Consider the following 16,819-nt stretch of genomic DNA (forward strand, 5'->3'; position numbering starts at 1 on the left):
TCACTGGTGAAGAGCTAATTTAATTTCCGAAAGGGACAGTTTCCTTAAATTGGTCTGTGATATGTGATATCAACTTTCTTGTTGTTAATGGTTGAAGAAACTCTCGCGTGTTGAGAAATATACGAAATGCACAAATTTCATTTTATTAGGAACAATGTGAAACATTAACATTTCCTGTTTCCATTGATATTGATTAATAGCATTTTGATTATTGAAAAACGAATCACAATCCCGGACAAAAGGTTGTAGACTTTTAGAAAATATATACATGAGAATTTTCAAAATAAGCTCTGGAAACCCATTTTGACCAGAGCCTATGTTGTTTTTATTGGATTTGGACAGTTTGGGTGACAAGTCTACCACTCAACAATGAATTTTTGCAAAGTTTTCAGGCCTTTTTTTTCTGACATTGAAGATTGAGGGTTCCATGAGTTTTTCTCTTTAACTTTTTCAAAAAGACATCTAATTAGTCACTAATTAGACCATTATTCGAGATGGTTTAATCAATTATAAAGAACTTTTCAGAGCTCTCTGGTTCATCCACCACCGGTGTGGCTGAAGTTCACTCACTCATTTCCAGTCATTTCCAGTACTTTTGAGGGATTTTTGAAAAGTCTCCAGACCTTTTGTCCATGATTGCACGTCCTTGCAAATAACTTTCGCATATTTGTTAAGAGTATTTTTTTCGCGAATGGGCCTAATGAAATTTTACTTTCGCGACAAAACTCACGAAAAACTGTTCCACTAAAGTTTCTTCAAATAAAGTATGTACCTTTCAGATTCCATCCTATCCCTATATAAATATATAAACTTTAGTAAAAACCTAAATTAACTTAAAAATATGATACAATAAAAATGTCTTTTTTTGCTTTTACATATGGTATAGCTAAATATATAGTCTGATAAAATGTCCTTTTCGTTTTTTTACATATAGCTAAAAATATGGCCTGATAAAATGTCCTTTTTGTCTTTTTACATATAGCTAAAAATATGGTCTGATAAAAATGTCCTGTTTATTTTTTACATATAGCTAAATATATAGTCCGATATAATGAATTCTGCGAATACGGCAACATCTTTTTGCGATTACAACAAAATAGATTGAAATGATTTAATAAAAATATTTTAAAACAAAAGAATTTAACAAAAAATGCAGATAAGAGATAGTTAGTATGACAACCGAATATTTCTATCAATTTCAAAAAAATACAATGTTTGTTGCAATGGCACGAAAGATGTTACTGATGTTACCTTAAAAAAGTCTTCTTTTTTTTACATACAAATTTTGCTTTAGTTTTTTATAGCGATGTATAAAAATGTCGTTGTTTGTCAATATAACTAATAAATAAGTAAAATATAATAAATGTCTAAATAATAAATCACTTTTGTTTCTTTAAAAACAGCTAAAATTGAGTACGATATAACACAACGAACGTTATAATTCTGCACTCTCAGTAAATGATCTGCACTTTGAGGTTAAAATTTTAAACATTTCAGTCGAATTTTCTACTTGATATCGGAAAATTGTTTTAGTTAATAATCTCATAAAGTATATTAATAGGATTAAATTTCGCGATTTCCTGATTATTTGCCCTTTTCGCGAAATTAAATCCACGCGAAGTTTTCGAAACTACCATTTGATTAAAAAAAAAGTTGTCGAAACCATGTCCATTTTTGGGTCATTAGCGAATTTAAATCCACGCTAAATTTCTTAAACTCTTGACTCACGAAATTAAATCAAAAAATTTCAAGATTTCTTTGGCCCGCGAAATTAATCCTATTAAAGTAACAATCGTCTATAAAAGATGAAACCTTTGAATCGCTTTAAAATGATTCAATAGGGAAAGCAGCCCTCCCGAAATCGTCGTCGTCATCATCATCATTACGATAGGTGATTTCGATGTCCACCATTGGTACGTCCTCTTCTTTTTTCTTCTTCTTCTCTCTTCTTCTTCGTCATCTTCTTCTTCGTCGTCCACTCTTTCTTCGTCGTCTTCTTCTTGATCTTCTCCTTTTTTGTCTTCTTGTTGTTCTTTTTCTCCAGGTGTTCTTTCTTTCCTAGCCTCTGAAGTAAAAAATATAAAAATGCGTAACGCATAAAAATGCATAAAATTTCCGCATCGATTTTAGGAAAGCAACAATTGAATTTCAATAAATCAATCGCTATCACACTAAAAATTTTCACAGTATTTGATACACATCTAAAGCTTCAGTACCCTATTAAAATATTCAAAATATTTCAAATGTATTGCACGATATCATCAAAAAGATATAGCAAAAGGACGGCAGCCTTATAAAACATGAATTGTAAAACTCACCATCAATTAGATGTAGAAAAACTCGCCGTAAATGCGAGAGTGTTCCATTTTTGGCAACAACTTTTGCCATATCTCCGTCACTGCTTTCAAATCTAAGGTACCTGAACGAAGATATGATATAAAATTTCAGACAGTTTTATTAAAGGTTTTGGGTGATTTTGGATGAATGTTTTTTTTCCCATTTTCACAAGAAATTTTTTCTCTCCGTTTTTTTTTCCTATAAAAATATATATACCGGGTGCACCAGAAAGAAATATAAGTTGACAAGTTATTGTAGCGTTCGGATTGAAGTATTCAAAAGTCTTTAAATTTTGCAGTCAAAGTGCAATTACTAAAAGCTCACCTTCGTTTCGGAGTCTCCCAATGGTAGATGACCAACACATCCTGCTTATCCAATCTGTGGAGATCATCAATCTAAAAACAGAGTAATACTTTTATTAATAAAACATAACACTTGATTAAACCTTTAAAATAGGGCTGATGAAATATTATCCAGCCAGGCATGCAGTTAATCCTATAAAGCGAGGCATATATATCGCTAGAAATACAAGGGCTAAATTGTTATATTCACAGCTGCTCGTATTGCATGGTATTGAAGACATTTCAATACGTAGAGATTTAGTATAAATCGTTCTTACTCTTCTCTTTATTTGAGATTTTGTCCTCGAAGGATTATTTGATACATTTTGTTTTGGTTTGATCTTCTTTTTTTCGATTTTTTTGTTGCAATCTTTGCATTGCTTGGCCGCTGCATTGACCTCCACTTTGCAATGAGGGCATTTCTAAATCATAATTTAGAGTTGAAATTAATTTAGTTTAAAAAATACAGTCCAAAGGATCCTTAATATCAAAATGAATGTTGCAACGATAAAAAAGAACAAATATTATCTGTAAGTACTGTAGTAATCAAAATTTTTGAGGTACAATTAACGATTAACAACGAATAACAAAGAGAAAATTGTTTTTGTTCTTTATTATCGAGGTTTACTTTTTTTTATGGTCACTCATTAGTTTTAGAAGATGCTGATAAAATTCAATAGTTTTATCTTTGTAAAACTTTCACTTCTGTGTATTCTTAAGATTTTAATTGCATATTTTCTTTATAATTTTCCCTCCCCTTTTCACCCCCTACAACTGGCAATTTTCTCAAAAACATTAATTAATAGTAATTATAGTAATATTACCTTCCGTGAAACATATCCTTTCTCTTTCATTTTCTTTGAATCCATGATTATTTTTTATTCTTATTTATTCTTATCTTCAATTTATCTAAAAAACGTGACAAAATGTATTAAGCGTTACAGTAATTAAGATCCCATTCACCGTTATTAGTATCAGAAAAATAAAACATGTAAATAGAACTTTTCAAAATATTTGTAATAATAATGATATGACATTGAGGAAAATAAGAGACTAATACCACGAGTTTCATTTTGAAATACTTTGAACGAAGTAGTGAGGGCTATTTCAAAGTACTTCAAATGATACAATATAATTCCAGTAGATGTATAGTATTTGGATATTCAAATATTCAAACAATGTGAGTTTACCAGGACAGCTCAGAGGACAAACTTACATAAACATCAACAGATAGCTCTTAACTGATGATGCCTAACCATATCAAGAAAAGAAAAGAGTATTGATAAACTCAAAAAGATCATAATATGAAATAATCATTTTCTTGAATTAAAAAAAAACTCATTAAAATATATCACAACTAAACATTACATTAGATAAGTTTTTCTCTTTGTTTGGAACGCATTATTTTATGGGTAGTTGTAAAACATGGAGCCCATCCATGGAAATGGAAAATACTAGAATTTGATTAAGGACGCAATAAAACTAGACAATCAGGCATTTGAAAACTTGTTTAGGCTGGGCTTAAAAAATTGTTGGTTTGCCGTCACCCGACCCTAGATTTTGGAGGTGAGTCGGTCGGTCAGAATTTTTTTTTTTGCGATTCATAAAATTTTTGTCCATGGAAGGGTGAATAAAAAACAAAAGTGCTAGCAGGGTACGATTATTATGCTTGAGACAAGCAAGATACGAGTTTTGATTTTTTATTGTTTCAAGTTTTTGAAGGAAAAAAATTCTTTACTGTAAAATGGCAATAAAATTTTTTTGAGTCACCAGGTTGCGAGGTAGGGTCGGTCGGGTGACGGCAAACCAACAATTTTTTAAGTCCAGCCTGAACGGAGGGCTAAACTAGGGTATATCTTGAAGACTTTGCTGTTGCAAATGATAAAAACAGCTCTAAAAATTTAAAGCAAAACTTTAATTCATAACTCTAGGAAAAAGGGAGCTCATTTTTCCTTTGTTTTGGTTGTTTGTTTTAAACTCTCTTTTGACTGGTCAATGAATTTGATTTTTCAGCCCGGGCAAACTACCACATGACCATAAACAAATTCAACAGGACAGCCGCGTAGCGCTGAATCTAATTTGTGCATCCTATCCACTGAGTGTATCTTCTTCTATATGCAAGCACCTGGCAGTGTGAATGTTGTACATTTGCAGCACTGCAATCCAAAAACATTTTTTCAGATGGAGTTATGGCTTTCTTTCTCTGAAATTTGAAACAGGTCATTTTAATGACAGGGGCAACATGGAAAAACAAACCAGATTGGAGCTTTTTTTAATCCGAAAAAAAGGATAGTGAATAAGTATGTTTGCAATCAACCCATTTTTTCCAGAGTTACAACATTGACCATACATTCAGCAGAAAAATTGGCTTCCAAAATTGGACCATAACAGTGGAAAAATAAACCAAGAATTTGACACCCTTTAAAGTGCAGAAATCCATAACTTACTTAGTCGTATATATATGTGAAGAAATTCAAAGAATTTCTGTCCAACTATCTTCTTTCAGGAGATTTGGGTGGCAGATATACTGTTTGCGTCTTAAAACACCCACAAATCCAGTCGGTCGATCGGTCGGTCGGTCGGTTGGGTAGCAAATTTTGTTGGATTTTTTTAATTTAGACTACCTGATTTTAGGCTCTCGGGGGTACCTGCTCTGCTATGTCAGTGAATTTCAACTTGATAATTTCAATGAGAGTGGATGGAAAAAACCTTAAACGGACACAATGTGAGTGAAGTAAACGAAAACTTGAAACGAATGGCGATGTAGAAAAGGACTTAGATATCAAAAATATTTTCGGACATTATTGCAGCGCTGGGCTGACTCAGGATTTATTTTTGCAGGTGGGTCAGTTGGGCAACGCGGACAGAACAGATGGTTGCCTTAACTCCTTCCTTTCATCTAATGCATTCTTTTGAGACGTACAGATGGGAAATAAATTGAATACACAATTTGAAATTTGCCAATAACACAAAGTATTGCATCATTCTGTCCTAAAATACATCCATCCACATTTATTTGAGGAGTCCCTATATTATGAGAATTATGTAAGAATTATGCCCTATAGTCTACCCTTACACAGTGCAATACTTGTCAAACCATATACCCTTTTAGTCCCCTTACAGTGCACATATTAACCACTCTTCCCAAGTTAGAACAGTTCAGAACAGTTGACTGTATCTTGTTTATTCAACAATGTCTCATAATAAAGTATGTATACACATGTCACATTTATAGGCTGATGGAATTGAATTTCAAGTTCACTGTAATATAGACTTTCCAAATTTGGGTGCGGGCGAGTTGTCATTATTAATTACTTTACAGCACACACCAAATTTTATTCAGATTGGGCCTTTAAATGACTCATAAACTAAAAAATATAGCTATTATAGCTCCACCCTTACAGTGTATATACAAGAGAAAACTAAATTCAATTACGATAATACTTTAAAGTTTCATCTTTATCGAATCGTCATTTTATTTTATGAAAAATGACGATTATTGTAATTGAATTTTGTTTTTTCTTGCAAAACGTCAATTGACGGGTTGAAGGTTGTTGACGTTTTCTTTGAAAACCAGAAATATTGATTTTTCATTCCATGCCAAATGTTTCTTCTCGCTGCCATGTTTCTTTTTGATCTCATTGTCCGTTTTGAAAACCAAAACAAACAGCCCGATGTTTATGTCTTATCTTTGTTTGACGGTCCGCACAGCCCTCAAAATTTTAAGGATGGTTGTTTTTTTTGTTGCTATAATATACTACGGAGACAATTAATTTACAGGAATTTTGTGAACAAGTTTAGAAATCATCTCCATTATTTTTCAAATATAAACTATGCAGGTCGTAGCAAAAATCAAGATGGGTGACAAAACAGCGATGGAAACAGTTTTTCACCAATTTTCAGGGATTTCAAGTGTTTGACATTTTGGGGTGTGGGTGGGTGGGTCAGCTTTTAAAATGTTAATTGATGTTTTTCTAACCTAAAATCGATTTGTGACTGACCCCTCTAAAGCTTTTACAAGAATGCCATTTTATGCTTGAGACTTGTACTAGATGTTAATTCTAGTCTGAATTAACCTAAGAATGCTCTAAGAATATTTAAAGATGATTTTCCCATAAAATTTAAGAATATCCATGATGAAATCAGCCAGTTTTCAGAGTATGTCATGGCTGCCCCCAAGGAAAAATTATAAAATTAAAATCCTGTCCCTGAACTCTGTGTACAGTACCCACTCAAAAAAGCTGTTTAAAAAAGCCGGAAAAAGTGCCAAATTAGGCCAATTTTCAGTGATTTTGCCCCTGAGACTAGAAGATTATCAAAATATTACCCCTGCCCTTGAAAATGGACACACTCTGCCCCCGAGATCTCGTTACTCTGCAAACTGGATGAAATGCATTTTTACACCATTCATAAAAAAACGTATTATTTTTATTCATATTCATAGAATTATATTTCACAGGTCTATCGACCTCTACGAAATAATTTAGATTTAACAATATTGTCTACTTCTTCATCTGTCGTCCAGTCGTCAGAAGATATGGGCAGAGAAGACATTGTTTTGGTCTTTGTCCTAGGTTTTCGAACTAGGCAAAGGTTTGTTCTAGGGCTTCCTCTTACATGCCAAACGAAATCATCATTTTTTAAATTCATCTTATTCGCCTTTTGGCACATATCTTTAATAATTTTTCTTTCGTTGATGGTGAAGTCGTCTGTAATGCTAAAGCCACCAATTTCATTGAATCGTTTCAGCTTATGCAGATTTTGCATTATCCGTTCTTTTTCCTCTATACTTTTTAAGATCAACTTGATTGGACGCCAATGTAGCCCTTTTCTGTTTTGTCCAATGCGATGATGGTGGGACGGTTTGATATCTTGGACGCCAATGTTACCTAGTATACCTTCAATATCTATTCTGTCTTGTTCCTGTTGTTTCCTCTTTGTTATCTACCTCTAATTCCACCATTCCATGTATAATAATATTTCGTTTTCTTGATTCGATGTCTCTGTCTTCATTCTTGTTTTCTTGTTGGTGTTCTCTCACTGCTGATTTGATATTATCCTTGTGTTTCTTAGTTATTTCAGCGTATGTTTTTTCTGATGATTTTTCTATGTAATTCGTCGTTAGTTTTATTTCTTCTTTTATAATCTGCTTGGTTTTTATTTCAAAGTCAGCCATCTTATTGGTTAAGATGTTTTCGATATCGTTCTTAAGGCTGCGGTTCTTGGCTAGCTGGTTGTTGAGCTTTTTAATGACGTCGTCCTTTTTCTCAATCTCCCTCTGCATCATATGATACGAGTTCTCACCTATTTTACTCATTAGAGATCGTGTTATCCGCACGCAATTCTGACATAGATATTGTTCGTTATAAGTGTTGGCAAAAATTTGCAGCTGATAAAGCGGTAATTGTGTGCACTCGTAGTGTACCATGCGGTGGCATTTTCGGCATTTTAGACGGTTTTGGTCATCGTCATCTGAGCAGGAGGTGAGAGTGCATGTTTGGTTTTGTTTAGCTTCTTCAAATGGTTGTGTTTCTTTCTTTTTGTCGGTTTTTTCGTTCATGTTTTTGATTTTGCTAAATTTCAACCATTTTTGAAGAACTGCACAAAATGCGTGAACTGCACAAAATGCGTAAGTGAATAAAGTCCAGAAATCAATAATCCCATGTAGTCAAAAGCTCTAAAATTTTGTCTTGTGAACTTTTCTCTCTTGTTCAGGAATTTTCCTGAAATAAATAATGACAACTTTTTGAAAAAATCACATGTGACAACTTTGAGTGCGGCAGGCTTTTGAACATGTGGGCGGCTTAGAGTCAAGTTGCTAGTGCGTGAACGACCCCGATGCGGGACACGTCTTTGTACACTTTGAGCTTGAAATAAACAACCAAAAACAAACTTCTATAGAATTTCCTTTGTGCAACAGAATCCATAAACTATCCCTTTCAATCGATCCAAAAATTAAAGAAAACGAAGCACGAGAAAAGATAAAAAAATTCAATTCATTAAGAATTAGTGAATAAGATACAGTAAGCTACTTAGAAATAAAATACTAAAGAAGAGAAGCAAAGAGAGTGAAGAAAAATGGAACATAAATTGACATAAGTCATAAGTGCTGAATTTGACAAGCAACAAAAACCTAAACAAAAGGATGGACTTTGACAAAACCTAGAAAGGCTAGAAACTGAACTCATAAAATCTCGAACAGAAGCAAAGAACATGGAAAAACAGTTGAAAGACTCAAGTAACACTCGAAAATGTAAAATCTGCGTGCGGTGGTTAATGACCTTTTGAGCAATATGGTCGGCATGATGATAATCTATATGTATAAGTATGGTTGACATTTGTGGGATTCCACTAGCAATAACCGAGAACAGGACCCTGCCGACGCACCGGACTTATCGAACACCGGACACGCGAAAGTCCGGTGTAAAATGAGAATTTTTTTTACCTACCACGGGACAATCTCTACACCAGACTTAAGGAAGTCGGATGTCCGGTGTCGGAGAAGGCTATTTTTTCCCACCGGATGGACAATCAAAACACACCGGACATGACAAGTCCGGTGCGTCCCGGCGTGTGTCCAGTGTTTCTTAATTTTTCATTTCAATGTCCGGCATCCAAAATTCCCTGCATGCAACACCGGACTGACACCGGACTGACACCAGACTTATTGCGTCCGGTGTAGCGAAAGGATACTTTTTGCCATCGGACAAAAATACACCGGACAGTCCGGTGCGTCGGCAGGGTCCTCCAAGAGCGACATTGCTACAAGTCATCGAACAAGATCCACTCCAGATGCAAAATTTCATTGAAACATGTTAGTTCATTATTTCAAAATCAATAGAAACATTATATCCCCACACTACAGTGACAGTGGTTGATAGGTGTATAAAAAACAGTGCCAGTGTCTGCGATAATAACACTAATTCCATCGGTCATACTTCTAAATAGTTTTATCTAAAAATAAAAAATACTGCACTGTGTAGCTCTGGGCTAATTGCTGATACCTTCCCCCATCCTCAGCCCACCCAAAGACCAAACGTTACATATACCTATGTCCAATACCAATGTCCAAAGTTGTTGGTTGTTGAGTAGTCGAGCTACCATTTCAAGAATAATAGCCTAGCGTACTGGAAAACTCTTACTTCTCTGCAGGATCAACAGGTATTCATAGCTACCCATTGCTACCCAAAGAAATAAAAACGTTTCTACCAATACGGTAGAAATATTATTCATACTGTAATGGTAGATATAGAATTTACCGTAACTACCAATATAGTAGATTTACGATTTTTACATAAATACAAATATAGTAGATTTAAGTGCGAGATTGACCTGATTAGGCATATCGATTGCTTTTCTTTTCAAGCCCTTTTGAGAGTTCTCTGAAATAAGTTTTTCTGAATTTGCTTCCCTGGCAAACAATGTGCATGACTTGAGTCCACTTCTATGATTGTACTGAACAGGCCGATTAAAACATGCTTCACTCAGCCAAACCTGTTCAGCTTGATCTTTAAGTTTAGCCCGGTAAAGAAATTGGTGAGTTTCAGGGTCAATCTTTTTACCAGTTACATCTTCAACCTCCTTAAAATCAGACGGCGGCAAAGATTTTGACAATTCTTGGGCAACTTTTTTGTCTTTAGATTCAAGGAAATTGAACTTAGCTTTTCTCAGAAGTTCTCTCGACTTTTCAATTACTTCGAACCTATGATTCTCCATGTCAGTCATTCCAATTTCCCCTATGATGTTTGAAACTTTCACCCAGTTACTCACAACAACTTTTTCTGGTAAGAAGTATAAATGTTTCTCACCGGGAACCTTTTCAAGAGGAATCAAACGACATGTAACAGATTCATTATCGTTAGCAGCACTCATTACAAATTTCCCGTTTGAATTGAGTGCTGCAACCTTACAGACATGGATATCCTTAGACATTTTGGCCAAAACAAATCGGAAACACAAAATATTGTGATTTTTTTCAACAGAATAACTGGTTACATACTTGGAAGCGATGTGTCTACGAGAGCGTTCTCTGGATATATATTCACGGTGAATGAGAATCTTGAGGGCTTGCCTCAGATGGATTTGACTTTCTTTCCCATTTATAATTCGAGTTAAATACCATCTCTCCTTAAGCCCACCTTTTGTTTCGTCAATTTCATCGTCAGATTCATCCACCTCTGTAATCAACTCATCACTTTTGCAATCTCCCCCCTTACTTTCATCATCTTCAGTTTTTTCTGTTTCTTCTGGGTTCAGAAGGTCGGTAATTTTCTGCTCATTTTTTTTGGCACTGGAAGTGAGCAGTTCAGTAGGGGAAAGGGAATTTAGTTTTTTTTCTGCATAACCTTCCTCAAGACAACCATCAAATTGACTTTCAGAAGGAACCCCATTTTTATAGCTTGTTAAAAAACCAAAACCACAGTTACCCTCAATATACTCTACACCTTCGGGACAATACTCCCTGAAAAGATCAATGCCCTTCGTGACACCAGTTTTGAAAGCTTTAACCTGACCCTCTTTAAATTCCCTGAATGAATCTGGATATTTGTAGTTGGAACTAGCAATAGAGGTTTTTAATTGGTGAGACTTACGTCTCCGATTGGTTGAGGATTGTTTTTTAGCTCCCTTAGCCATTATCCTTTCCTCAGCAAGATGGTTGGTTTGAACCTTAGAGACCTTACTGGCAATATCTGATAATGTAGGCTGAGCATCCAGGGATTGGACTTGATTTGTCTTTCCCTGGATCTCACTGATGAACCTTTCTGTAGTTTTTGTACCAATATTGCTAAGACCAATTGCAGAAGGGCCTAAGTGCGGAAAATGTGAAAACATAGCAAGAATATGGCATGTGGCAGCAGCAAACAAAATCTCTGCAGTTTTGTAACATCCATATGTTAAAAAAGTACCCCTTTTTGCGGGGTTATTTGCTGCTCCTTTTGTTGCATTAATTCGCTTTTTTTTCAAATCTAAAATTTTTCGCCAAATCCTGAACACTGTAATGCCAACTGTCATCCTTTCCTGCATTTTGATTGGATCGCATTGAGGCTGTAAAAAAGGATCAAATAGAGCCACAACTCCCTTTATGTAAAGAACTGTCCCTGAAGAGCCAGGAACATTCTCATTAAGAAGGTTGGCAACAGAATCTGTGAAAACTTTCAAGGCTGCATCACTGTTCTGGTCTAGATAACGTGCAAACAAAAGATCATTGTTACTGAACTCGCACTTTACACCTGAAAATTCACAATTTTCTTTTAGTTCTTTAAGATGATTTATAGTAACAACATGACTATTTGAGGCAGACGGGAAAATATTCATGTCTAAAGTTGAATATTTCAGACATTTTAAAAATAGACGCAAATTATGGTCATAATCTAAGTACGCCATAGATGGAAGTGGTCCAAAGTAAGGAGCTGCAAACATACTCTCTCCAGCACCAAGTGTGAGGTAAATCACACCTGCTTTAATAACATTTACCTGTGGCGTCATAAGGGTGACAGCCGAGGCGAGCTGGAAGCCTGCGGAATCAGAACAGTGACCAATAAGCATAACAGGTTTTTTTTTCAAATGACCGTGTTCATCAAGAAAACATCTTTTACGAACCTCATCCCATATACTTAAAAAATTTGAAGCGCAATAACCTGAATTAGGAGTAGGCCAAAAAAGAAAGATGAGCGGTTGGGATAAAACTCCAGATGCCGAAACAAAATTGTGAATGGCTGTATCTTTTGCAAGATTTGAATTTTTGACCCTGTCAACATAATCTTTTAGGGCACTAAACTGATCCTTGAACCCTTCTTGAGAGATAATGTCATGTAGGAAAACCCGAGACTCGCTCCATTTATTTATATCAGGATCCCAACAATGTCCTACCAGCTCTATTTTACCCTTTTCATCCATGATGGGAGAAACAAACCTCAAAGTACGAGCCTCATCTGAGGCTTCAATAACTGGCCCATTACCATAAACATCTGCAGCTGTTTCAAAGACCTTATCATTCATACCAATGAATAGTTTATTTTCTTTGCCATGTTTTTTGGCACAGGTCTTGCCTGGTAGACCAAACAAATCTTTGGTTAAGCTGTACGCACTATCTCCTAAGCGGTTATTATGCAAAGTGGCAATATCTTTTATTATCTCCAAGTATTTATGATTAACCCCTGAACGTAGCTTACCAACAAGATTTTTAATCACTTCAATTTGAATGCAATTCTTCTTATCTTCCTGCTGCATGAGGGATGTCAGGTCAATGACTAATTTTTTGACATCATCATTTTCACATGAATTCAGAATCATACGCTCCCATGACTTTTTATCATGCAACATTCTATTGAATCTTTTATTTTCAGACCGAAGAATTTCATTTTCCTCCATGATTTCATTAATATGTTCTTCATGCTCAGTTTTAGAGGCATAATCTTTTCTAAACCCTCGTCTTCCTACCCTAGACTCGCTAGTTAACAATGTGGATTTCTTTCTTTTGGATAGTAAATCTTTTAGAGAAGAAAGCTGTAAATGGCAATTCTTACAAGTGTAGGGATGAGCACCAATACTAGATGCTGTACCAAGACAAATTGGATCTAAACTTTGAATACCCCCGCTGATTTCAATGTCCTGCCCACCAATATTGATCAACCTTTTACCCTCAACAAAAATTGATTTTGCACAAACTTTTGTTTTTAGTTCTAAGGCTGCTTGAGGATGCTGTTTTTTCCATTCTTTAAAGTCTGTGCAATTTTGATGTTCAGGCTTCTTAGAGCAAGATTTCCATAGCTTTTCATCCCTAAATATAGTTTTTGGTTGCTTTCGTCGAATTGCTTGATCGTTTTTAAACTCTTTAACAATGACTGGATCCCATAAAAAGAGGCAAGACACTATTTGACCCTTTTTCTCTAGTTTGAAATGGTCAGTGAGTCGATTTTTGGCAGTCTTTGGAAAAAATGAATCATCACAAGAAGAAATTTCACCAAGGAACTTGAGAACAGCCGTATGATGAGAGGAGCAGGCATGTTCATAAAGTTGACGAAATCCTTCAAAAAAACCAGTACCAGTACCACAACTTTTGCCTTTTAAAACTGCGAAAGGAGCATATGTGATACAAGCTTGACAACAAAATTTTAGTGAAGGTTTGAAACTTGCTACCGCAAATTGAGGGAAAAAAACACCTGACTCTAAAAATTTAATTACTTTTGGTGCAACGTTTCCTAAAAGAACTGGAGGAAATGACCCACACAAGAATGCATTTAGCCTGAGTTCATTTTGGTCTGACGATGTTGTGGCATATGAGACAATATCCATTAATTTCTGATTTCTTTGAATATCATCAGGAAATGAAGTATCCAAAAGTTGCTGGAAAGTTTGAAAACTGCAAGGCATATTGGTAGGAGTCATGCTCCTGACATTTGAAAAATGCCTAGAAAAAATTTGATTGTTAAATAACTCTGGTTCACAGTTCTGATTGCGGAAATTGAACTTTTTATCTGTGTAATCAGACTTTTCAAAGACTATAACTTTTGAAGGTTTGAAATATGTGTCAATTGTATTCCCTTTTACCCTATCTTTGAAAGTATCAACATGGGGGACTTTGATGTCATTTGATGTGGTTGAATTATCAGATTCACACATAGATTTATAACTGAAAACAGAGTGGTCAGATAATACCCCTTGATCAACTGAGGTAATAGACAGAGATGGTGGGTTTGAAACATTTTTGAGAATGTTTGATTCATAATAATCATGGTTCATTTGATTCATGTCAACATTTAATATAGTTGAACTATCAGACTCATAAAAGGATTCATAAAAAGATTCATCACTGGAATTAGAGTGGTCAGATGAGGGAACTGATGGAATAGTTTGGGATGGTGAGTGTGGAATGTCTTCGAAGATGTTTGAGCAAATGTCATCTTCTGTCCTCACAATGACCTCTTCAACATTCAGCCCTAGAACCATTTGGTTTGGGACAACACAATTTTCAAAACAATTTTTGTTGGCATCAGGAACTTCTCTAATACCTTCAAAATGACTAGGAGTTATTGGTTGGCTTGAGTTTTCAAAAGAGGAATTGGACTCTGAAACAGAAATGTGTTTATTACATCTAAGAAAAGTTTGAAAATCTCTCATGGATCAGAACACTACCCTCAACATAATCTCAGCAAAAGCTGAAACATCATCACACCCCAATTGCTCGACCGACAATACCAACAAATATGATACAAAACAACAAAACATTCAAACAAACAATTATACAAAGAAAAAGGAAATGGCAAGATGAAGACAAAGCCTAGAGTCAGGTGTGGTACCAAGAGTAAGCACTCTCTGGCGCCCGCGAGCCACCCGTCATCTTTACCAAAGAAGAAATAGTGTTGATCAGACACTATTTCGTACATAAGAAACAGAGAAGAGGGATTAAAATAAAACAAATTGTAAACAAAAAAGTTTAAAATTTCTGACCATACAGTGAAGTACAGCAGAAAGAAAGAGAAAAAGTTGAAAGGTCGACCGAGAGCCCGGTTCGGAACCCCGTAACTGAGTGGCCGTACACATTGGAAACGAATTAGGAAATGAGACAAACTCAACAAACTTAGACATAAACTACACATATACTGGACAGAGAAAAAGATACAACACATTGAAATATAAAACGACTCTATCGATTAAAAAGAAATGAAAATTAGTAAATTAGTAAAAGAAACAGTGACAAGTCCAAAATTTTTTTTGTTGTTTAGTTGTGGAGTAATGAATCTGAAAACTTTTTCGCATTACTGAAAAAGGTTCTCAAAACTTGATGGCGACCATAAATTTTCCTCAAAACTTTTTCCAACCGTGTAATCTTTGCTCCTTGCTTCTTTGCTCTATCAATGAGAGACATACTTGCACTAATGAAATTGTTCACACTGGAACAGACCCTACCAATCCTCAAAATTTCAGCTCCCACACAGTTATAAAACATCCGAGATGGAATATTGCTCGACGCAAATAAAAGTCGAACAATCGAAAAAGGAAAGTTATCTCTTTTGTCATAGAGTTTTGCATCTATGTAACCGTTGTCATTGGTTAATGAGAGATCCAAAAAAGTAATAGTATCGCCTGAACTTTCAAGATTGAGCTGAAGTTCAGGAGGGTAGATTTCTTTATAGTTTTCCATAAATAAATTTTCATCATTGATGGTTAAAAGATCGTCGATGAATCGAAAAGTGTTTGAAAAGCGCCTTGCTTTTTGTAAATTTTCTTTCTTGAGGCTTTTCACCCATTGACTTTCGAAATGATATAAGAACAAATTAGCCATAAAGGGAGCTGGGTCCGAGCCCATCGGAATACCTATTGTTTGTCTAAAGATTTTATTACCAAATGTGAAATAGCAATTGCTCATGAGGTATTCAAGTGCCTCTTTAAAGAGCGGTTTTGTAAATTTCACCCTAGACCGATTATTTTTGGCAACCCAGCTAGCCCTAGACTTAGACAAAGAAAGTAACTCGTGCGAGCCACCTTGAAAGCAGAAGTCTGTAATTTGGTTCATTACATCTAAAAGTTTTTCATGAGGGATCTTAGTATAAAGGGTAGAAAAGTCAAAGGTAGACATTGATCTTAAAGAGTTACGTTGATTAAGTCTCTTAATACAATTCAATACTTGCTCATTGTTTTGAATGACCCAGAAAGTTTTAACATTTGAAAAATAGAAACATTTGGCGTTATAAGTTTCTACCTGACGATAAAAGAGTCTAAAGATTTTAGTAATTGCTTGAGAAAGTGGTTTGATTGAACAATTTGGTGCTGCAATAATGAACCGAAACTTCAAGGGGTTTTTATGCAAGTAAATGTTTGGTAATTTCCGACTTTCTTCCAAAACTTGGAGTTTAAAAGAATCTTTAAGTTTCTTGCAATCTTTTTCAATCAAGTCTAATGCATTGGTGTTGATCTTTTCATATGTAAAACAGTCTGTTTCATTGTCCAAACCTAGTTCAGAAACCAAAACTTGTGCATAAAACCTTTTGCAGACTATAGCGATGTTACTGGATGCTTTATCAATAGGAACGATGACAAATCTTTTGTGTAAATTTTCTAGAGCTTTCAAACATGTCTCAGATTTCAAGACTGGAACGTTTCTCACAAAAGGATTTTTATCTCTCAGTGAAGAGATCTTC

General features: G+C 35.1%; 1 protein-coding gene across 1 annotated transcript; it reads right to left on the reverse strand.

The window, feature by feature from the left end:
* Positions 1-1,379: 1,379 nt before the first annotated feature.
* Positions 1,380-3,583, reverse strand: LOC136815288 (caldesmon-like). Its single transcript, XM_067071728.1, has 6 exons — positions 3,503-3,583; positions 2,957-3,100; positions 2,662-2,732; positions 2,319-2,419; positions 1,887-2,065; positions 1,380-1,403 (listed from the first exon to the last, which is right to left on the reverse strand). The coding sequence occupies exons 1-6, from the start codon at positions 3,545-3,547 to the stop codon at positions 1,380-1,382; spliced, it is 564 nt and encodes a 187-aa protein (XP_066927829.1). The 5' UTR covers positions 3,548-3,583.
* Positions 3,584-16,819: the final 13,236 nt, after the last annotated feature.

This window comes from Clytia hemisphaerica, unplaced genomic scaffold (genome assembly GCF_902728285.1).
Source record: "Clytia hemisphaerica strain Z4C2 unplaced genomic scaffold, Clytia hemisphaerica genome assembly, whole genome shotgun sequence".
Classification (NCBI taxonomy): Eukaryota; Metazoa; Cnidaria; class Hydrozoa; order Leptothecata; family Clytiidae; genus Clytia; species Clytia hemisphaerica.